The following is a 23,771-nucleotide window of genomic DNA, read 5'->3' as shown; positions in this document are numbered from 1 at the left end:
TCAAAGCGCCGCAACCTTGCTCCTTGAGCAAGGGGGCGTTCCATACTTAGAAAATAGCTCGACCAACCTCAGCATCTAGTGTCGTGGCCTTCTTCCTTGGTCGTCATGATGCTGAACTCTCAAGAACATGTATGGGGACTTATGGCATTAGAGTGCTGTAGCCTTCCACTCCTTCATGCTGCCTTGCGCAAAAACTGCAACAGTTCTTTCTCTTGCAACTCGATTTTCTCCTACTTAGAGGCTGATGTCGAAAAAATAGTATACACAAAGTTGTAGATATGCATCTTATATTTCCTATGGTCCAAAAATCAAGTAGATTGAATTTCTGTAGTGCGAGTTATGTCAGAAATACCACAGCATATTTAGTGATAGTCTACACCTAGCCATCTTGGCAGTGTTCATCATATATTAACTTTATGCACTTGAGAACATTCCAAAATAAAGACTAAATCAGTGATGGCTCCAATTAGGACTTTTAACATGAAAATGAGGAAGAATTACTTGCGTTAGAGTAGTTCAACATGCTTTAGACTTATTAATAGAAAAATATGAAAACTACCTAAAACCAAAATAAAAACACAAGGACTTAGTGACTTTAGCATCCAAAATGTGGTAAAATAACTCTATATAGTAGAGTTTTCACACCGTAAAACTTAAAATTTTGCTAGTCCTCAAGCAAATCCTAAAATAAAAATGACATAACCTAGTTGAAAACACCAAACTAGGAGGAGGTTGCACCAAATCATTGATCACCTTTAATTTTCTCATAAATTATCTCATTTTCCCAACTCAAAGCAAAATATAAATATTATTCAAGTTTACATTACACTCAAATGCAAGCTCATTTTTGAATGGATTCTCGTGTGTGTGTGAAATCTCTTACAATGAATATCATGCACTCCGAATAGGTTTATGCTCATGCAACCTTTAAACTAGCTTAGAGTTTCATATTTATGCTTTCATCTCCCTCTCCACTAATGTAGGCTAGCACTTAACCAAGGATCCTTAGGACTTTATTCAGCTTGTAACATGTGGCTATGGTCAAGGTAGGATATGGAATAATATGTAGCTCAAATCGCCCTAACCTATATAGCCTTATTTTCCTACATCAAGTATGCCCTTTTCTTTTCTTTCACTTTTCATTCATCAAACACTTTAATCTTTTCTCTCTTTTCTCTGAATTGAATTCTCAATTCAACACCCCCAAACTTGTTTCTTTTATTGGTAAGGGGATGAATGTTTAACAAAATCTTTGACTTTTTCTACACTTCATCTTTTCTACCTTCTCATCAAACAGCTCATCATATATTTCCTAAAACGATATATGCTTAGGAGTGAGGATTGTAAAATTGAAAATTTGGTCAAAGGTTAAGCTAATTTATTCATCTGTTTAATCAAAGAAAAAGGAACAATTTAGACCCAACGGGGTATACTCGGGATAAAAACTTAACAAGGTCAACTTGAAAAGCTCAATTGGTCCAAAAATGGCCTAAGTCATTTCCCTAACTAAGTATAGCTTAGGATTTCGCCTCAAAAAAGAATCAAACAAATTCTAGAACTCCAACATAGTTCAAAAACTCACATTTTCATAAGCTTTCTCTAAATGTGCATAATAAATCAATGCAAGAGATATAGTGCTCAAATTTATGGAAATCAAATTCTACTATGATGCAAAGCACAAGAATTCAACATAATACTCAAACCATTTTCATGTTTACTGAAAGCAAAAGATTAACAAGATAACTAGTTTTCTTCATTAGATAGGTACATCAACTTCATTGGTGCACTAACTTTAGCTTTAGTTTTCAACACATTCTTAAATTAATAAGCTAAACAAATAAATAAAAACATCAATGCAAGAAATTAAAATAAAGCATAAAAATTTAAAACTACCCCCCCCCAAAAAAAAACTTAAAGCTAACTTTGTCCTTAATATTACTAAAAATAAAGAAAAGGAATACTCCCCTAACTTGCAAACAAGTGCTACTAGTCGTTTTCCTCCTCATCTTTATTGTGGTCATTTAAGGTGGGATCATCTAGCAACGTGGGGAAGACGGCCATGTCCATACCGAAAGGTCTGCAAATGCTCTCATCATCCGCTCAATGGCTCGATTACACGCTGTCTGATGGATCATGTAAAGCTCAAGTCATTCCATTTGTTGTGACATTGAAAGATTTTAAGGACACAACTACAGTTATGGAGGTCAAAGTGGCGATGATGAACTTTCGCTAGCAGTAGAGTGCTCATGAGCATAAAACCATCACATGATTCTTGCATCTAGAGGAACCTTGAGTTACAAGATTTCTTCACTTTTGTCCCATATTACTATTGCTCGTTTGTAAAGAGCTATGATCAATGAAAGATACCAAAGTCCATCAGAGGGTGAGAGAGCAACTTGGACAATATTATTAAACAACATTTAACCAACGTTGATAGACGTCCCTGAGACAATTGCATAAAGTAATAATGCTCTGTATTTTGTTACGTCACTAAGGTGCTTCATGGAAAGCAACCTTACTGCCAAAAAGTGATACCATACCTTGTAATTGTTCTTCATGGCATTGGCCTTAAAATATACTAGCATATCCTTATTTATTTTCCATTCGGCGCCCTCATTGCAAAGCAACCCAATAACCTCATCTAAGTCAACAATTGCATCTAGATACTAGCCATATTCATCATTTTCAATATTAGGTAGATTGTAAAATTGGTTAATTGTTTGGCATTCAAAATGTACTTGATGACCACTTATAAAAATTCTCTAATGACTGGCAACACTACTGCCTTAGGGTGCTCACAAAACTTTTCCCACTATCGCTCATTAATAATTCTATGAACAAAACCATAAAGGTTAGGGTGAAGGTCAATACCTCTCTCTAGGATAGGAAATTTCTGCAAAAGTCACTACGAATGCCGTGTAACAGCCTCAGCAGAAACAAACTTGCTCTAATCAAAACAACTTGCACTTTTGCTACCATGAGCTCATTTCATAGGTGCCATCATATGATGGTCAATAAGAATCCACAATCAATAATAACTTTTAACCACAAAAATGAAGTTTACCTCAAAATTAATCACCAAAATTTTCCACAACTTATTCTTCTAATTCTAATAGCACACAGTGCACCACAAATCCACAATATAAAGTTAAATGCAGAAAATATGGTACTATTCACCTTTCTTTCTCAACAAAAACTTCAAAATATTCATGAAACACTAAGAAATCTTTAAACCCACATACCACATTACCCAATTAAGCAAATACCAATCAATAACCACCTAAAATCACTTCCACAATGCTAAATTCTCCCAACAATTAAATTTTTGCAAGAACTAGATTCTTACTTGAAAATTTTCTGCACCTTGGTTAAGTGCGATGAATTAAAAATGTTCCCAATCCTCCAAACTAGTGTTTAAATGCAAGAAAGTTGAGTATTTGGAGATGTTTTGGGGTGGTAGGTTGTAGAAAGGTGAAAATTTTCAATTTGGGGAAGAAGTAGTGAAAAAATGCACTGTTAGGGTTTAAAATGGGGGAAAAAGGGAAAATTTTGGGTTTTAAAAGAGGAAAGGGCTCGATGCAACGCCATGGTACTAGCCCTTGAGCGTCGCATTGCCCTAGGCTCGACCCATGAAAAATTTTCAAGTGTGGAGCACTGCAACCTTGGATGTGTAGCACCGTAATGCTCTAGCCTCAGGTTTTTGTATGGAATCCATGATGATGCCCAACATCGTGGCCTTAAGTGGCCAATGCCGCGGTGCTGGTTTTTTTTTTTTTTGCATAAACATAAAGAGATTAAAATAAGTCCTACAAAAGAAAAATAAAGAAAGTTAGAAACCATAATTTAGAAAATAAAAAATAAGTATAAAACGAACAAATAGTAAAAAATTTGCTAAGTATAAAAAACTTAGGTTGCTTCCCAAACAGCGATTTCTTTATTGTTTTTAGCTAAACTCTCTATTTAGCTTAACTAGGGTCATAAAGATTGATAGAGGAGCATTGACGATCAATATCACCCTCAATAATGCTCCAACCGTTGCCCATTCACCTTAAACTTTTCGTTAGTCATACCATCGACAAGTTCCACTACACTATGTGGGAATAATCTCGAAACAAGAAAAGGTCTTGACCACCTTCATTTTAACTTTCCAAGAAATAACTTTAACTAAAAGTTGAATAACAGCACATGCTAGTTTGGCTAAAAATGGGTTTCAAAAGTCTTCCAATCATGCCATCTCTTCGTCTTTTCTTTATATATCTTGGCATTTTCATAAGCATCCAATCTAATTTCATCCATCTCATATAGTTGAAGCAAATGTTTCTCACCAGCAGTTTCCAAATCGAAGTTCAACTTCCTACTCAACCGAAGGTGACATGCTTTGCCAAAGACTAGATGATATGGCAACATACCAATGGGAGTTTTTTATTCAGTCTAATATGCCCAAAATGCATCATCAAGTCTCTTGGCCTAATCTTTCCTTAACGTAGACACAACCTTTTTTAAAATTCTCTTGATCTCTCGATTTGATACTTTAACTTGTCCACTTATTTAGGGGTGATAAGCAATTGCCACCATGTGTGTCACACCATTTTTTGCAAGTATAGCTGTAAAGAATTTGTAACAACAATGGCTACCTTCATCACTCACTATCGCCATTGATGTGCCGAATCTCATGAAAATATTTTTCCTCAAAAACTTCAACACAACCTTTGCATCATTCATAAGTAATGCTAAAGCTTCCACCCACTTTGACACATAGTTAACGACCACCAATATGTAGCAATTGTTGAAAGAATAAACAAAGGGTCCCATGAAATCAATACCCCAAATAACAAATATTTCAACTTCCAAGATGTTGCTGAGTGGCATCCCATGTCTTCTCAAAATGTTCCCCACTCGTTGACACTTATTACAATGCAAAACAAAATTATGAGCATTCTTTAAAGTGGAAGCTTCTCGATTATCTCTATCTTCACTTTGTCCACCTCCAATCCTTTGCTCGAAACCTTGTGCCTAAGAACAATGCCTTCTTGCACTATGAAGTGGCATTTCTCCCAATTCAGCACAAGGTTCATCTCTTCATACCTTCTCAAGACTCTATCAAAATTCAACAAACACTCATCGAAATTGCTACCAAAAACAAAAAAGTCATCCATAAATACCTCCAAAATTTATTCCACCACATCATAGAAGATGGCCATCATGCATTTTTGAAAAGTGGCTAGAGCATTACACAGTCCAAATGGCATTCTTTTGAAAACGAAAGTACCATAGGGGCATGTAAAGGTAGTCTGCTCTTGATCCTCTGAAGCTACTGCTATCTAATTGTATCCTGAATCCAAGAAATAAGAGAACTTTTTTCTACCTGATCTATCTAACATCTGGTCAATAAATGACAAAAAAAATGATTTTCCCTTGTGGCTTTGTTGAGCTTTCAGAAGTCCATGAATACTCTCCATCTAGTCATTATCCTCTTGGGGGTAAGTTCATTATTCTCATTTGTTACCATAGTTATCCCACATTTCTTCAATACACATTGCTACCGGACTTACCTAAGCACTATCTGTTGACTCCATATGTTTTTTATGATAACAAAACATTCCTCATTCATTAATGTCTAACTTCACTATTTAAGTGTGCAAGATTTAATTTTATACCCCTAACAAAGTTGTTAATTAAAGGCAAGTCAAGGAGCTTGCTAAGTTTAATGAAGAGTTAATCAGTTAAGAAGAAAAAAACAAGTAATGAACAAAAACAGAACCTTAGTAACTGATTATCAAAGGACCTTAATCAGTTAAGGCATGGTTGTGTGATAAGTTGAAGCAAAACAGAAATATGCTAATTGGTTAAGAGGTCTAGTTAATCGGTTAAAGCACAAGGTCTTAGTATCTTCAAGCGCAAAAAACAAGTTTGAAAATATTGTTGACCGTTGAAAGGAGCCAAAATGGAGAAGTTCAAAATTTGAAGATCTTCTAATTGATTAAGGTGATTTTAATTGGTTATGGTTGAAGGAAGTAAAGCTTCAATCAGTTAAGGGAAATGTTGACCAATTAGAGGTAGACTGTTATGTAGAGAAGTGAAAACAGAAAGTTTGTAATCAGTTAGAGCTTGCCATAACCAATTAGAGGAAGTCTGTTGAAGAAGAGAAGTCTAAAGACAGAGAACTTTTAATCAGTTAGAGCCTCATGTAATTGGTTAGAGCAGAGAACAAAGCAACAAGATAGTGCAAGGTAGAGAAGCTGTAATCAATTAGAGTTGCTTGTATCTGATTAGTCAAAGTCTATCAACCTGTTTGAATTTAAACACTAGAGGATGAAATAATGGCTAGAAGTGCATTAAAGTTGTTTCTAACGGCTAGAAACTATTCCCTAGATATAAAAAGAAGCTCCAATGGTCAAAGAGTTGAAGATTTGATGAAAAAAGAGCTACTTTGAGCAAAAAGTAAAATATTTTTCACCAAAAACACTTGTCTTCCATTCCAAATCCAGAAAAAGTGTTTGAGCTTGATTCTAATCTATCCAAACTTGTAAAGGTACTTAATTGTACTTTTTTTTCTTCTTTTTTTTGAAAAATTAAAGTGTGGGAGGAACTCTAAAACTTGTTGTAAGGGATTAAAGCTTGGGTTAAAAGCTCACCTTATAAAGGCTTGATGGAAGCTATTAATTCCACTGGTTTATTGAAGTTGGGTTGAAAATCCTTGATTGGGAGATCAAGGTAGTGGATGTAGGTCAAAAAGACCGAACCACTGTAAATACTCTTATATTGTCCACTTCTCTTTACCCTTCCTTACTTGGTGTCTTATAATTTTAACAAGTTCTAGTCTTTCCCTTCGTCTAGTTGATTAAGTGCTCTTCAAGCTCTAAAAGGCTGAGAAGATAATTTTTAGTGTTATTCACCCCCCTCTCGCGCTCAAACGGGACCAACACTATCTAATATAGCATAGATAATCTTAGCATTTAACCATTTAATGATCTCTTTCTTCACCACCTCCTTCATGATTGAATTGAGTCTTTTCTGGTTCTCGCTGGTGGCTTTATGATCATCCTCTAAAAAATTCCTATGCATACATCTCAAAACATTAATCCCCTTTATGTCTATAATTATCCATTCCAATGCCTTCTTATGCTCTTTTAGAACTCTCAAAAGATCCTACACATTAGTAAGAGCAAAAGAAACAATAATAAGAGGAGTAGAAAAGTTACCAGGATATGCATACCTCAAGTGATTTGGAAAAGGTTTAAGCTTCAACTTTGGTGGTTCTTCAATGGAAGGTTTCACTAGTGATGATGAAGTAGATGAAAAATCCAATGTCGTAAATTGTGTCCTCATGACACATGATGGAACATCAAATAAATTTACACATTCAATGACATCTTCATCATTTCTCTCAAATCAACTACTAAGGAAGCTTTAAGTAGGTCATTAGGGTGGTTTTCCCTAAACACTTCTCTCGTGACTCTATCTACTACACTTACTGCAAAACATTTATCATGATTATTAGAAAACTTTAAAGCTTTAGAAACGTTGAAAGTTATCTCTTGATCTTGCACTCTCAAGGTAAGTTTTCCTTTTTCCACATCAATGAGCATTCTAGCAATGCATAAGAAGGGTCTCCCCAAGATTATTAGAACTCTCTATCATCCTCCATATTGAGTACAATGAAATCTGTTGGAAATATAAACTTGTCAACTTTCATGAGCACACCTTCGGCAATACCTCTTGGATATGTAAGGGTTCAGTCAACAAGTTGTATGGTCACAATGGTGGGCTTAATCTCACTCAAACCTAACTTATTGCAAATAGATAGAGGCATAAGGTTGATACTAGCCCCCAAATCACTTAAAGCCTTGGTGAAGAATAATGCACCAATAGTGCATGGGATAGTAGAGCTGCCAAGATCTTTAAATTTCGAAGGAAGCTTGTTCAATATGATTACAATACAATCCTCTATGAGTACCACTATCCCAAACTCATCTAATGTACTTTTCTTTGTCAAAATATCCTTTAGAAACTTCACATATGAAGGCATCTACTCTGAAACTTTTACAAACGAAATGTTGATGTGAAGCATTTTGAACAACCTCAAAATTTTTTGAAACAGACTCTCTTGTTATTGTTTCTTAAAGTGCTAAGGAAAGGGTGGTGGTGGAGTAGCCTTTGCCTCCTTCTCCTGACTCTGCTTGTTAGAACATACAATCTCTCTCTCATTCTTAACTAACTCTCTCTGCTATTCATCTTGCTTGGGATTGCTTTCAAACTTTTTTCAACTCCTCAAGGTAATAGCCTTAACATGTTCTTTATCATCCCTCATAGGATTAGCTTTCGTGTCACTAGGTAAAGTCCCTTGAGCTCTGTTGTTTATCGTATTGGCAAGTTGTCCAACTTGTGTCTCAAGGTTTCTCAACGAGGTTGCTTAACTATGACTGAAGGAGTCGATCTTAGCCATGTATTGCATAAGCAACTCCTTCATAAATGGTTTCTTTTTCTTTTTCACGGGAGGCCTTGCTTTTTATTAAAAACCAAGAAGAACATTAGACCATGGAGCTAAAGAAGACCCTTAATTATTACCCCAAGACAGGTTTGGATGGCTCCTTCATCCATGATTATAGGTGTTAGAATAGAGGTTGTTCTATTGCCTATTCCCTACAAATTGAATTGACTTTGAATTTCTTAGACATTAATCATTCACATGCCCATCTCCACAATAATCATAAGATACAAACGGACTCTGAACTAAATGAACTGACTAAATTCTAAAAGAATCAAATTTCTTAGTAAAGGCAGTTACTTGTGCTATTAATGTTGTGATGGCGTCCAACTCATGAACTCCAGCTACCTTCTTATGCATTGTTCTTTCTAAAGGCCATAATAGTTGTTCGATGCCTTCTCTTCCAACAGGTCATACTCCTTATCAATTGACTTTGCCATAAGAGCTCCTCTAGCAGATGCATCAATAGTGGTCTGAACTTGACCATTCAATCCATCGTAAAATGTCTAAACTTGGAGCCATTTCGAAAGACCATGATGAGGACAACACCTTAGCAGATCCTTGTATCTTTCCCAAACCTCATACAACGACTCAACATCAAATTATGTGAATGATGTAATATCATTCCTCATTTTTGTTGTCTTGGCCATAGGAAAAAACTTGGCTAAGAACTTATAAGCAACGCCGACCCAAGTCGTAATGGGGCTTGTAGGAAGCAAATTCAACCAAACCTTTACTTTGTCCCTTAATGAGAAAGGGAACAGTCTCAGTCTGATAGCATCATCAGTCATTCCATTCTGTTTCAATGTGTCATAGATCTCCAAAAAATTTGAAATATGTGCGTTCGGGTCGTCATTCAATAAACCACCAAACTGGACTAAAGTTTGGATCATTTGGATGATGGTTGGCTTTATTTCGAAGTTTTTGGCCTGAATAGCTGGACCACGAATGCTTGATGGAAGCCCTTGCACCAACAAAATAGCTTAGTCTCTTAGAAACCAATTCTTTTCCATTATTTGCTCTTGGACTTGCTGCTCTTTTTGTTGTACGGCCATTGTATTAGTCTGAGTAGAACTTTCATGATTTTTCCTCCAAAGACTTCTAAATGTTCTCTCAATCTTTGGATCACAAGGAACAATCTCTAACCTTCTTACTCTTCGTGTACAATGACAAAATGTACCTGAAAAATAAAGAAAGAAAAAACAAACTTAGATTAAGATCAATATGTTTTGCATTAATATTAGCAAAACAAATCCCTGGCAACGGCATCAAAAACTTGTTGTTGATTTAATACATGCAAGTTTTCGTATCAAACAAGTAATATAGACAATAAATCCAATATCGTATCCCCTAGCGATTTGCTCCTAAATTCTCACTAAGTACTAAAATTTTAACAAACCAATCTTATCCAAGTAACTCAATTTTTGAAAGATTAATTAAAATCTAAATTCAGTTAAACACTAAACTAAGGAATGAAGGCTGAAAATTTACTAGAAAAACTATATATTAAAGGCCTAAGATCATGGGTTCATTCAACATTTCATCTAAAATACATTTCTCTTGATACATAAATTCATGGGTGGTTTTGCTAGCCTAGAATCCAAACTTATGTACAAGTCTCCGTCGAGATGCTTGTACATATACCTAATTTAATTGGATCATTATATGTCTATAGTAATCAATTAAATATGGTTCATTAAGCAAATGTTCTAATTTGACTGCATGTAGCATTTAGGCATATGTCTACCCTAATTAGTAATCAGTTCACCTCATTTCTAACTGACATGAACACAAGCTACTCAAAACGTAGTCTAATCTAAAATTACTCTGTCAAGTTTCATTTAGATTTCCATAACCAATCATTTTCTAATTAGACAATCAAGGGTAATAAGTATAGAATTGAATAAACATCACCATACCCATTCATAATAAATAAAAAAATAAAATATTTAGATTTCATGTTAAAATCAACCACAATCCTAGAAAAATAATTTAGTTCATCATTTCTGCAACAAACAACATTTTCTCAAGAAAAAAAATTCATGTTTACAGCAAAAGAAAGAGAAAGAAAAACAAAACTAGAGTGAAAAATAGGTTTTTTGTCGATTCTGATCCTCAATCCTCGTAGATATCTTTTCCACTTGACATGCCATAAACATCAAACTTTTATGCTTAAAAATATGCTCAAAAATCAATTTTCCAAAAAAAATATGAAATAAATTTCACAAAACATAAGGAAATTATATCAAAACAATTTTCCACAACTAAGCAAAATCAACAAAACAAACAAGTAATTTAAAAAAATGAATAACTTTTGGCATAAGCATGAGGATATAATCAAGATCAAAGATAATCACATACTTAATATTTAAGCTTATACTTTTTTCAAGATTATGCAAGTTATAGCATGTATCATATCAAATCAAATTGCATAATCAAAATTTATCAATAAAGATCAAATGAGAGTAGAAAAAGAATAATGCATTTAATAGTCAAGCAAGAAAAGGCAAATCAAAGTTCTCAATTAAAAAGGCAAAAAAAAAAAAAACCAAGCTAAATCAATCAATCTCAAGAATTTGACAACCAAGCAAAATAAAAGCAAACAACCAAAAGTCACAATTTGACAAATAAATGACTTTTGGTATAGAAATCACCCAATTTTCATTGTGTGTTTAGAGGGCATTCGATCTTCAAGAATTTGTTTCTTCTTGCTCTAACACAACTACAAGAGACACTTTTCATATGATTTTTAGTATCCAAATTGCTTTGAATCCTTGATAGTTGGTCTCATTCTACAAAGTTTCTTTTGGAATCCACACTTGTTTAACTCTATAAGGTAGATATTTCTTAGTTGAATAAATGTGTGAAATATGACCATGATAGTTACAATAATTGCATTTGGTCATCTTTGAAAGTGGGGAATTCATGAAAACGTTTTGCTTTTCATTTGTCAAATCTTCAAGCTTTATTTTCACATCTAAATTCTCTTTTTCAAAAATGTCAATTTTCTTTTGAAAAGCTTCAAAATCCATTTTCAATTTTTCATTTTCTTTTTCCAAATCAATCTTTGCCTTCATTAAGAAATCATTTTCAACATTAAATTTTGAAATCACTTTCTTGTATTTCAAATTCATTTTTCTCAAATTCACATAAATATTTTCAAACCTTTTGCCAATGAATACAACTTTGTTAAATTAATCAATCACACGACATACATGAGAACTAAAGAAAACTCTAAATCCTCTATCACAAAGATGACTAATACTTAATAAGTTATGCTTTAGACCTTCAACAAGTAAAATATGCTTGATTTGAATTTGAGAATTGTTACTAAAGGTTTCAATTCCTTGAATGATACCATTGGAGTTGTCAGCAAAAAAGACACTATCATTTTTCTTTCTATCAAGCTTGACAAACAAATTTTCATTTTTGATCATATGCCTTGAGCAACCACAATCCAAGTACCAAGGTTGTTTTCCCTTTTGTTGAACTTTCAAATATTGTTCCTTTTGCTCTTGCTCAACCTACAAAACAATTTTTCATTTCATTTTCAAAAGTACCCATATTTTAATAAGTCTTTGAGGGTTAGTAAGCACATAAGAACTTTTAGAAACCCAAACCATCTTGGTTTTAGGGAGGTTATTACCCTTATAATAACAATTATAAAAGAAATTACCTTTTTTGCCACAAGCACAATAATGGAATAAAGATGCATCCTTTTTCTTCTTAAAAATAGCATTAACTATTGGTTTATCTTCTTTGTTCAATTTCAATTTTGAAATCTCTTCCATTGAAATTTTGAGAACATCATTCACATCCAATGCCTTTTGCAAGGCCTCATTTTTTCTCTCTAGTTCCAACTTTAAAGATTGAGAATCTGTTTTGGAATGCTCCAACTCAATTTGAAAAATGTTTCTTTGATCAAAAACAAATTTCAAATCACATTTAATCTTTTTTAATTCATCATCTAAAGAACAAGCTTTCTTTTTCAAAAATTTATACTTTAGAGATAACTTTTCAAATTCAGCGTAAAAACAATCATGCTAATCTTACATTTCATTATAAGAAATGTTAGATAATTCAGAAATTACCTCAAGTTCTTAATCTTTGGCCATCAAGCAAAGGTTGGCTCTCCCTTCTAATTTTTTCTTGATCTCTTGTTCATTTATGAGGGGTAAGCCACATATCTCATATAAGGTGATGACATTTAGATTTTTGGCTTCTCAAATTGCTATCACCTTTGGCTTCCAGCATTTTGGTAAGCTTCTAAGTAGCTTTTTTACCAATTTATGTTCTGGAATTACTTTCCCAAGTTGCTTAAGCTTGTTGGTAATGTTTGTAAATCGATCATACATGATGGTGATGTCTTCTCTTAGTTCCATTTTGAACATTTCATGGTTGTGAGTGAGAAAGGTGATCTTTAACTCCTTGACTTGTGAAGTCCTTTCATGGATGATCTTTAGTTTCTCTCAAATTTCCTTGGCGATGGTGCATGTAGAGATTTTATTGAACTCTATAGGACTCAATGCACAATAGAGAGTGTTGATGGCTTTGAAGGTTATTTGAACTTTTTTCATTTCAGCTTCTGTCCATTCATTTCTACTTTTGGGAGTTTTCTCAACAATAATCAAATTTATGTTCATAGGAATGAAAGAGCCTTTGGTAATGACATCCCACATCATATAATCAATAGTTCTAATGTAAATAGATATCCTAGTGCTCTAATATTGGTAATTTATTCCATTAAATAGAGGAAGCCTATTTGTGGATTGACCCTCAGCCACATTAAAATTTTGAGCAGCAATTGGATTTTCCCCTTAAGCTGTTAAGCCTTTAAAATCAAGGGTTAAGTTTTGATATCACTTGTTGGTCCCAAAAAAGATGCTAAGGGGGGTGAATAGCACTTAAAAATATTTTTGAAGACAGCTCTTGAAATTTAAAATTTGTTTGAAAGATTTTGTGGTCCTCAAAGTTTAGGCTCATAGCATTTTGGTTTTACAGTTCAAAAGTAACTTACTTTCTTTGTTATAACGAAGTAAGCCTTCTTTCAATGTTTCCTTTAGCTCTGCGTTAAGTGCCAGTTGGTGACACCGCGACTAGTGTTGGCCCCTTATATTTCCTGCGTTCCCCTTCCCCTCCCTCACAATTCCCTCTTTCTCTCTCCTCCATTGTTTTTTTTAAAAAATATTTAGTATAATATTTTTAAAAAGAAACCTGATGTGATTCTTTTTAGACACGTGAGAAGTACTTATTGACATATTTGACCACATTACACGATATATTTAATCAGATCATATGTTTGACTGATAAAATTAATCAAACGTGCAAGTTAACAGATGAAAGTACAGTTTGAGTACTAAATCATTATTTTTTTCAAATATCAAATTAACAATTTCCCGATAATTCGAGTATCAAATATGTAAACTCTTAAGATCAACATTCAATTAATAAGGACGAGATAACGTTAAGTGCTAAAAAAAAAAACAAATTTGAGAAGGAAAAAAACAAGTAGAATAACGATATTAGCCATTGGGCATTGCTAACGGTCTGGCCTGTAATTCGGATAATAATGACCTCTCCGTTGCTTCAGCATTATTAAACCAAAATCAAGAAAGTGAAATATCAGCCACTTCCCCCTAAAATACCAGAAAAGACATGTCCGTACGATTGGCAAACGAATCCCGAAAAGGAGGTCTGTTTGGCAGAATAATAAAGAGGAAAAGAAGAAGGAAACATGTCGTATCCAATGGCCAGGAACAGAGCTCATAACCACCAAGATGGTACAATATTTGATTCTTTTTTTACCTTGGTAGCAAACAGAACTTGAACTAAACTACCCTCTGGTTCTCCGCCTGTTCCCTTCTTTAAAAGACAAATAAACTTTTGCTCAAAGAAATGAAAATCGAACGATTTATTCAAAGGCAGAAGAACGTATCTGATTAAGCGTACCACTTATACTAATTAGCATTGTTTAATTAATCAGTATATAAAATGGAATATCAGATCTATAATCTATTTTATCATAGGAAAAAAAGCTTTAAAGCCTCTTGTGCATTGCAGGGGAAAAATTAAGAAACATGAAACAAGAGGAGAGAAGGAAGAGCAAAAAGAATAGAATACCAATGGAGAGCAGAGCATCTACAATTATGAAGATCAAAGCAATCGATGGCCGCCATTCAAATGCTTTGAGAATTTTTCACATTTCCCCGAAACGGAAAAGTTTTCTAAACATCCAAGAAGAAGAAGAAAAGCCATCTAGAACTAGTAATACAAGACCAAACGCCTAGAACATAAGGTGCAGGAATATTTTCTCTTAATCTTGAAGCAAATGGGTAAGAAACAGAACCTCCACCGACTCTCAACATCAGCAGCTACCACCTTGCCCCCACAGTGCGGACAACACCCAGGCGCTTGCTGTCTTCCCAACTCTCTCTCTTGTTGATCACACAAAAATACCAAACACATATTCAATTTGCTTTGCGGGCAGAAATGTTTTTCTTTGCTGGGTTGAGGGAAGCGGTTGGGATTCTTTTATTGATCTGAGAACTCAGATTGGGACGGTTCGAGTAGATGTTGAAACGTGGAAAGTTTACGTCAACAACAACAGAAAGGAACACTAGCCTTTTGAAAAGATGTCGTAGCAGTATTTATAGATAGTTTGGTAGATAATTCTTACCGTGGCTTTCTTTTCCTTTACTGCCATCTTTTGCAGTTTTACCATTGTTTTATTAACTCTTAATCCTGCTCGTCTTCCAAAAGTAATCCTTTTTTATTTTTAGATTTTGGAATAAATTAGTCATTTTCTCTAAGCTGTTTCAAAGTTAGGTTGTCATAAAATATTATATAGAGAAATGGCCCATCTTCTTTACTGGTGATTAGTAAATAAATAAATAAATGATGCATTCCGTTCGGCGGGTTCAAAGGGTCAAATAAATGATGCATTCCGTTCGGCGGGTCAAATAAATGATGCGTCCTAAGCCCTAACGCCTGGTAGGGGACTTGACTCATGGAAATAAAACATAAAATTGTGCATGAATGGACTCTTCCTCCCCTGCACGTACTGCTTTTCTGATGACAATAAATACGTTTTATTGGAGTAACCGATGACTTCTGATTTCTACTGTTCTCTATCAAATCTTTTGAAGTCATATTAAGAATAAGAGGGGTTTTTATTTCTGAAATTATTATACTTATAAAAAAATTTAAATTTTGTATGTTACGAAGATAAGTGATATATATATGGTTAATTTTATTTATAATCTAATTTTAATTTGACATTGCAATCTTACTAACTAATAATATTATAACTCTAACTAAACAATTTACATAATTATCTTAACACTCTCCTCAAGCTCAAATTAGTAAGATAAATGTCAACTCGAGTTTAGGGCAAATTTTATAATAATGCTAATCTTAATGTAAGGGTTTAAGATTGTCAAAATATTGACGTAAATGTATGAGATTTAATGTAATAAGAAATAATAATAATTTTAATTAAATTAAATTAGTGAGATATATTGTTAATATATAAAATAATAATACTCTTATATTTTAATGTAAAAAATATAATAAAAATTAAATAACATTTAAAATAAAATAGATAAATTTAAAAATTATCTATGTTGTTAATTAATATAAAATAACTAAGTTTATAAATTAGTTTTGTTGTTTACTTGTCAATCTGTGTTTTTATTATTTTTTAAAAAAATTATTTTAATTGGTTTTACAGTAAAGTTAACTTTATTGTACAATTCATCTGAGTTTAAAAAATAAGGCAAACTAAATATTGAAATCAACTAGTGACTGCATAACATAGTGATGTGACGAAATATGGTATAAAAGATGACATCACAATACACGTGTCAAGTAACATGACAAAACAAGATAATAAGATGGCATGACTGAACACATCGTAAATAGTTGACTTTCAAATGATATTATAAGAATACATGGTAACTGACGTTTCAGATAAACTACAATGATAGAAGACATCAATAAACAATTGATATGTGAAAGAGGAGCTATCGATGCATTATTTTAACAGTCAGCATTATTACTTTTTCAATGTTCTATGTAGGATTCATTTGGTAATTAGAAAATAACTTGTTTGAGGAAATTTTTTTTTATAAAAAGTAGTTTATAAAAAAATTTAATATTTTTTGTTATTTAGATAAGTTGTTAAAAACATTTTTTATTGTTTAGATTATCCTGTGGAAAATATTTTTCACATCACTGGCAGAGTTATTTGGGTATTAAAATAATAAATAAGAGTTAATTATAAAATAATAATGCCATTTAGTTTTCACATTAAAATTAAAAATGAAAATGAAAATAACAAAAATTAATAATGATATTTTCTAAAGCATTTAACTGTATATTGTAATGAAAGTAAGCTATAATTTTTAAAAACAAATTTCCATCTCATCATTTTTTTACCATAACACTATAAAAATATCAATATTCATCAATTGTATAAAAAATCTAAAAACCTATATTTATAAATGTATATTCATCAAATAACAATCATTAAAATATTTTTATTACAATTATTGGTAAGATTTATTCAATTTATAAATAAAAATATAAATTGTATTGAATGATTTTATTAAAAAAATTTTTAAAAATTTTAATAGTATTGAATAATTTAAATATTAATATTTTCAGTTAAAATTTTTTAAACTTAAATATTAATATTTTATAATATTTTATAATTTTAAGTTCAATATTAGTATTCATTAAACCTATATTGTTAAGTTTAGTATAAAAGTATTTTTTTCTATTTTTCAAAATATGTCTTACGTTTGTCAAAAGCTCAATACACTTTACGTGATCAATGAATATTTTTTTTATTAACTCGTAAAGTATTTTATATCTAGAATAAATTTTTTGTGTTCCGAACAAGTGTTGAAAATGTTTTTCCAAAAAATATTGTACAATAAAATGAATAGACCCTATATATCTAGTGATATATATTTTTAAAATTTTAGTAAATGAATCTAACTTTCCACTACAATTTTACATATTCCATCGATCTAATTAGTTTAGAATTTTAATATTAGGAGAAGGAGTATTTATATAATGGATTCAGATATTCTGAACTTTACTTTCTCGGCGGAGAATTTCGGTATATATTTGTTATGAACAGCTATGATTGTGATGCGATAAAGTACGGAGCAGCATTACAATTAAAATTGTCTTGTATCGCAGCGGCAAAGTCTTGTACGTTTCAACTTCAACAGTTCAACCAGTCTAGTATTGGATATGGCTTTGTCCCACAAAAAATCAACTACCCAGTTGAATCTGGACCGTTACATTTACTATGGGCTCCACAAAACCGGAAGTTTCCCAGTTTCTGACATTGGACGGTCCCAGATTTAACTTGACGCATCTACAACTACAATACTCCTTTTTGTTCCCAACGAACAGAAGTGAATATATACAGTACTCCTTTCTGATATTTTCGTCAGAGATGGATCTCTTCGCACATCACATGTGTAAAATTTGTAGTAAATGTATATGTAGTTGAAAATTAACCTGTTCAATTGTTGTTTAAAACAGAGAGTAAAGTGGATAAATATAAAATCCAGAAGGTCTATATGCCTATTCTGGTCTTTCAATTAGTCAAACCCTATGACAATTCTAATTCCTTGAGCTACACTCTTTGTTTCGTTTTTTGCCTTTGAATTCTATAATATATGCAACACCTCCGCTCCAAAGGATCTAAAAGATTAAAAGTTTCGTCATCGACCAATTAGTAGATGACACATCATCCACAGGCTTATGACAAAAATGTCGACGCCATGCCAACATTGGGTTCAAGTCAATATTAACTTTCACTGTGACATCACGAGAGTTTTATCCTTTGTTGGATATCTCATCACTCTTTTGCAATGTAGGAGAAGATTCCTGCTACCGGGCCCACACTTTTACCAGATATGGGCCCAGACGGGGGTTATATATATATATATACATACACACATAAATATATTCATTCTTGATTTATGAAATAAAAGAAGATGCATTTATAATCAATGTAGACAATCCGTTCCAGAACTCTAAGCTTTGTATATATATTTTAGAAAATGACTAAAATCAGATAAAATCTTTTCCTAAAACCTACTCTAATTTTCAATATTGACTATTATGTTTTCGGTAATTCTGACACTTGCTCAAGCTTTTGACACTTGATTCTCTCTCATACTCTTGTTTAGACTGTTTGTTCTTCCTTTTCATTTCTTTTTGAGAACTTCATGTCTCTTTCCATTTTCAAATCAGAAAAAAACAAAGCTCCTTATTCCAAGAACCCCAAAATTTATTAGATTTCTTTTCTTTTGAAATTTTAGGCATGTTTAACTTCATTATTTCTTAAGGATGTTGACATGTTATAGAATTGTTATACTTTATCTTTCACATTAGGATCATTTATTTAATACTCATGCTTTTAGAACTATATGCTTGTTATTATTCAGGTTTCGAGAGCTTATTTGATGATTCATCGATTTTGTTTCAAATTTTCCTAACATATATAATTTATTTTTTATTTTATTTTACAGTTATGATAGTAGAAGAAAAGCATTCTAAATCAATAGGTCAACCAAAACCTACATCGGGACCAATGTCTACATTGGCGAAAGCTACCTCTTTGGTTGATCGATCGACGCAGCTAGGGATGACCTCGGCCCTTGTTTCTAGTGGATCTTAAGCCACATATAAAGGTGACAATGGGGGTGGTACCTTTACAATGTTGAGGACTAGAGGGCTTACTGTAAGATTATGAATGCTGTAAAACCCAACCTTATAAACATATGTCATGACATACATGCACTGAGTAGCATGTAATTACATTAGGAAAGTACCTAAGAATAGACGAAACTCGGTATTATACTTAACGGTACACTTGAGTTGCTTTAACCTCGAACTAGTTCAAATAGGAATCGTAGGATGAAATTTAATATTTTACAGTCCAGGAATGACTAAAAATGATTGTTCGGAGTTCGAGGGTTCATTTGGAGAAAAATTTAAAATTTTAATGTTTAGGGGAAAAATCGTTATTTTGCCACCTAAGATAATAATTTTATTGTGGAGTGAAATTTTTGACCAAGATTAACTATTTGGAGTGTAATTTAATGATAGGAAGTGAAAAATTTCAATTCCGGCAATTTTCGGAATATAGGGGCAAAACGGTAATTTTGTCGTCTCAGGGTAAAAATCGTAATTTTCACCACCCAAAACTTGTCAAAATCATAGAATTTATTTATGTTTGGTATGAATAACTATGGTATTTTAAGTGGTGAAAATTTGAAGTTTAAAAGACGAAATTTTAAAAACAGGGCAATGGAAAAGTGACACATGGCACTTTTTAATTGTTTAATATTATTTTAAAGGAAAATCAGCCCATTTAAACCCCATATTAAGTGATGGCCGGCCATAAGGAGAGAACAAGAGAGAAAATAGAGAGGAAAGGAAGAAAAGAGAAAAACCAAAGGAAAACTAGAAAATTCAAAAGGGAAATCGCATTTTTCGTCCGTTTACGCGTCTAATGGTAAGATTTTTCGACTTTAGCTTGATTTCTACATTTCTTATGTCTTTGTTTCCATTTAGCATGCTTGAGGAGAGAGATCAAAAAGTGATACCAAGAGCTGGCCGAAATTCAAGGGGGAGGATTTTGAAATTTTTATGTTTTGATTTTTAGTTAAATTGATACTTTTAGTTAGTTAAATGTGTATAGAAATCAAATTGGGCAAGAAAGCATGAAATTTTCACAATACCCACCCTTGGCCGAATCTTCAATGATGTACAATGATGAAAAACTGATTTTTATTCTAAGAGAAATGAAGAGAAAATGGTTAAATGTGATAGAAAAACAAAGTGAAAAATTTACCTAGTTAATGTCCCATTTTTAGCCGAATTTTTCAAGAAGGAAAGTGAGCTGATTTTGGTGATTTTAGAAGGTTATTGGCTGATATTTAATAGTTAGAAATGTTGGAGAGAAAATGGGACAATTTAGAGCTAAAATGGAGCGCGTTAGCAATTTAACGGGTAAAATGTTAAAAATAGATTAATACCACGTTTAAGCTGTTTTAGGCTATTGCATTTCATACCATGCATTAGTATTGGATTTAAGTCAATTATACAGTGATTTAGCATCAATGTGGTAAATTGTGAAATTTTTGCAATGTGTCTAGGAGGAGAGCCTTCCAATAAAGGCCAAGAAGTCATATCCGACGAACAGTGATCAGGGCACCTAAAAAGCAGTTAGTTTGTACAAACGGTGAGTAAACCTATTATTATTGTAAATTATCTAGAGTTTAGTTTTAAATGCTCTTCATGGATTTTATGAAACGAAAATGAGATTTTTGATGTTTTAGAAATAAATGTGACAAATAAATATATTGTCTTAATTTTTTGAAATAAGAAACTTTTGGTTATGAAATTGAGTAATTGGAGGCTGTCAATTGTCTTGAAAAATATATTTGCCTATGAATGGCTTATGATATATGAGTATATGTGGCTATATTTTATAATTGCATTGAAATTTATGTAAGCTGTCTTTTACTTTTCAGGCTAGGTAAATAAATAAAAGTCACGTTATACTGTCGAAATTTTATTAAAATTGACGGGTTTAGTCACTGCAGTGACGGGTTTCTGTGGACTACCTATTAGAGGGGCACGGTAAACCCGGTTATATAGTTACTTCGGTTGTAGAGGCGAGGAGGGTAACTCCCGGGGTAGTGTTAGAGCTCACTTCACGTCGAACCCCCACATGAATGTGTAATTCGGCCAACGTCAAGGAACGACTTGTTTTCAAAACTAACACGTGTTTAACATGTAAATATCTTAACAACCTTGACGGATTAGGTTAGATGCCTCGGCCAAGGTATCCTCGAGGACTAGTTTTGGCTTGAGCCTTGTTTTTAATAAAAGTCATAAACTTTAACAACTGTTTTGGTAAATTACAAACATTTTATGATTTAAGAAATAAATTGAAAACCTTATGAAATGATTTGTGATTTGTTGTTTAAACTAGCCTCAATTTTACTCGCCTTTATATATTTATAATAATGTCTGTTTACTCATTGGGAATGTAAAATCTCACCCACCTCATTTCCAAATATTTCAGGCCTGTGGTAGCTTGTAAATACCCGATTTTGTCGAGGATTTCAGTTGACCCCTCTATCACACAGACAGTAGGTTACTATCACCAACACTTGGTATATTTATGGGCCACTTGTCATTATAATTATTATTGTACATTATAACTTTGTAAATTATTATATGTATGAATTTATTTTGCTTCTAAGTTACAAAAGATTACTTACACATGTTTCTATAAATATTGTTTTATATAAAAATATTATATTTTTGTCTTTTGATTTACTTGAGCCGGAAACGACTGAAAATTGTTTAAAACTGATATGTAAATCTTGCGGGATTCTGATTGGTATTTCGGGTAATGAGTATCAATCGAGACGTCACCAGTTGTCATGGACCCGAGGGAGATTCCAAGTCGCGACAAATGCCCCACAAATCCATCTCAGAGGTTACACTTGACTCCTCCTGAGATTACGTATGTGAACTTGTTAGCTTATAATTAATTATATATTTCGATATCTAATGACTTTCTTTTATCATGTTACAGTACTTTCCTAAAAATAAAGGTCACCACATCAATTACTAGAACAATTAAAAATTACTTCAATAGTTTATGACCAACATGGAAAAGAGTGCTTGATGATATTGAGGAGTTAATGTGGAAGAAGTTTGAGATAATATGTGTCGTTAAATAAAATAAATAATTTTTCTTTTGACCTACATGCATAAAGATGCTAATCATAATCTTTTATAATAAGATAATTTACGTAGCTTGTAGAAAAGGCAGTACTGGTTCGACATATACGGGGAAAGATATGTAAGAATCAATTGAAAGACACGCTGGAGTAAAAAGGAAAAATATAGTGACAGAGGTTGATGTCACTAACGTTATAAAGACCACAAAGGCATGTCTAGGCCGTGGATATCAACCGAATTTTAGAATGCCCTGAGGTATATATTGATAAATGGGGTATATTGAAGTACACAAGCAGTTCAATACCTTTACTAGATCATGCAAAGAGGATCATACGAACTATTTTTACTCAATTCCTTAAAAATTTCTAAATGACATTATTTTACCCTAATGACAATGGAATGCACTTTAAACTACAAGACAAATAATATCATGCTTTAAATCTTTTGCATGTCAATGACAAACACATATAGCATATATTTGCATTTTACAGGGAGTTAATTAAAAGATTTAAAAAAAAGAAATGCATTTATGTAAGGTTTTTTTCGTTTACCATCCACATACTTAAATTGTTAATTATTTGACATTACTATAAATTAATAAAGGCAACCGAGTTGGAACGACATGTCATGTTCACTGAAGTGTTCAACCACGCGTATAAAGCATGTAAATAAAATAAATACTACTCAAGGCAGAATTATGAATTTCTAAAGTTTGTAGAAGAAAATTAAGATATATTATAAATTGAAACTGCCAGAGCAAAGAACGGAGTGAGCAAAGGCGATGAAAATGAACGTCAATTGCCATGCTAGCTTTTATAGGAAATTGCAAGTGCAATAGAAGAGCAAACCGACCTAGAAATAGTGTTGGTCAAGTTGCTAGACTGAGAAAGAGCGTTAGTGCAAGTTGCGACTAGAGGAGCAACCTTGGAGCAAATCTTAAGGATGCTTTTCACTCAATTAGAAGGCTAACTTTCTTGTTGGTAAAGACGACGTGAATGGATGAGGAGTGCTCCACTCAATTTAAAGAAATCCAAAGTATAAAACCAAACTATGCATGGGAAGAATATTGCACCTCTATTCATCACTTTCAAAATAAAACTAAAGTTATAATACTGAAAAAAAAAAAAAATCCTATATGGTTTGTTATGATTTTATTTAGTGACTTAAACATACAACTGTTACAAGAACTGCTACATGCAGTATAAAGGCTGAAGGGTTACGTATATCCTATGTTGAAAAATATTTTTTATTTGAATTAAATTGGGCATGGCATCTATCCACACGTACAACTCATTTAAGTATATTTCAATTAAATTTTAAAAAATCAAATTAATGTTGAAATTTTCTAGTTCTGAAATTAATATATCAATTAAAATTAATACATTTTACTTTAGTTAATGATTTAATTAAATTATGAATTACGTTTTTGAATATATATTATATATATATATATATTATATATTATATATAATATATATATATATATATCATAACC

At 32.5% G+C, this 23,771-nt stretch overlaps 1 protein-coding gene across 1 annotated transcript; it reads right to left on the bottom strand.

Moving 5' to 3' along the window:
• Positions 14,588–15,116, bottom strand: LOC18589447. Its single transcript, XM_007014426.2, has one exon. It carries the CDS (start codon positions 14,951–14,953, stop codon positions 14,750–14,752), a length of 204 nt encoding a protein of 67 aa, XP_007014488.1. The 5' UTR covers positions 14,954–15,116; the 3' UTR covers positions 14,588–14,749.

The sequence above is a fragment of the Theobroma cacao genome, chromosome 9, assembly GCF_000208745.1.
Source record: "Theobroma cacao cultivar B97-61/B2 chromosome 9, Criollo_cocoa_genome_V2, whole genome shotgun sequence".
NCBI lineage: Eukaryota > Viridiplantae > Streptophyta > Magnoliopsida > Malvales > Malvaceae > Theobroma > Theobroma cacao.
This window is presented reverse-complemented; position numbering and strand designations above follow the sequence as displayed.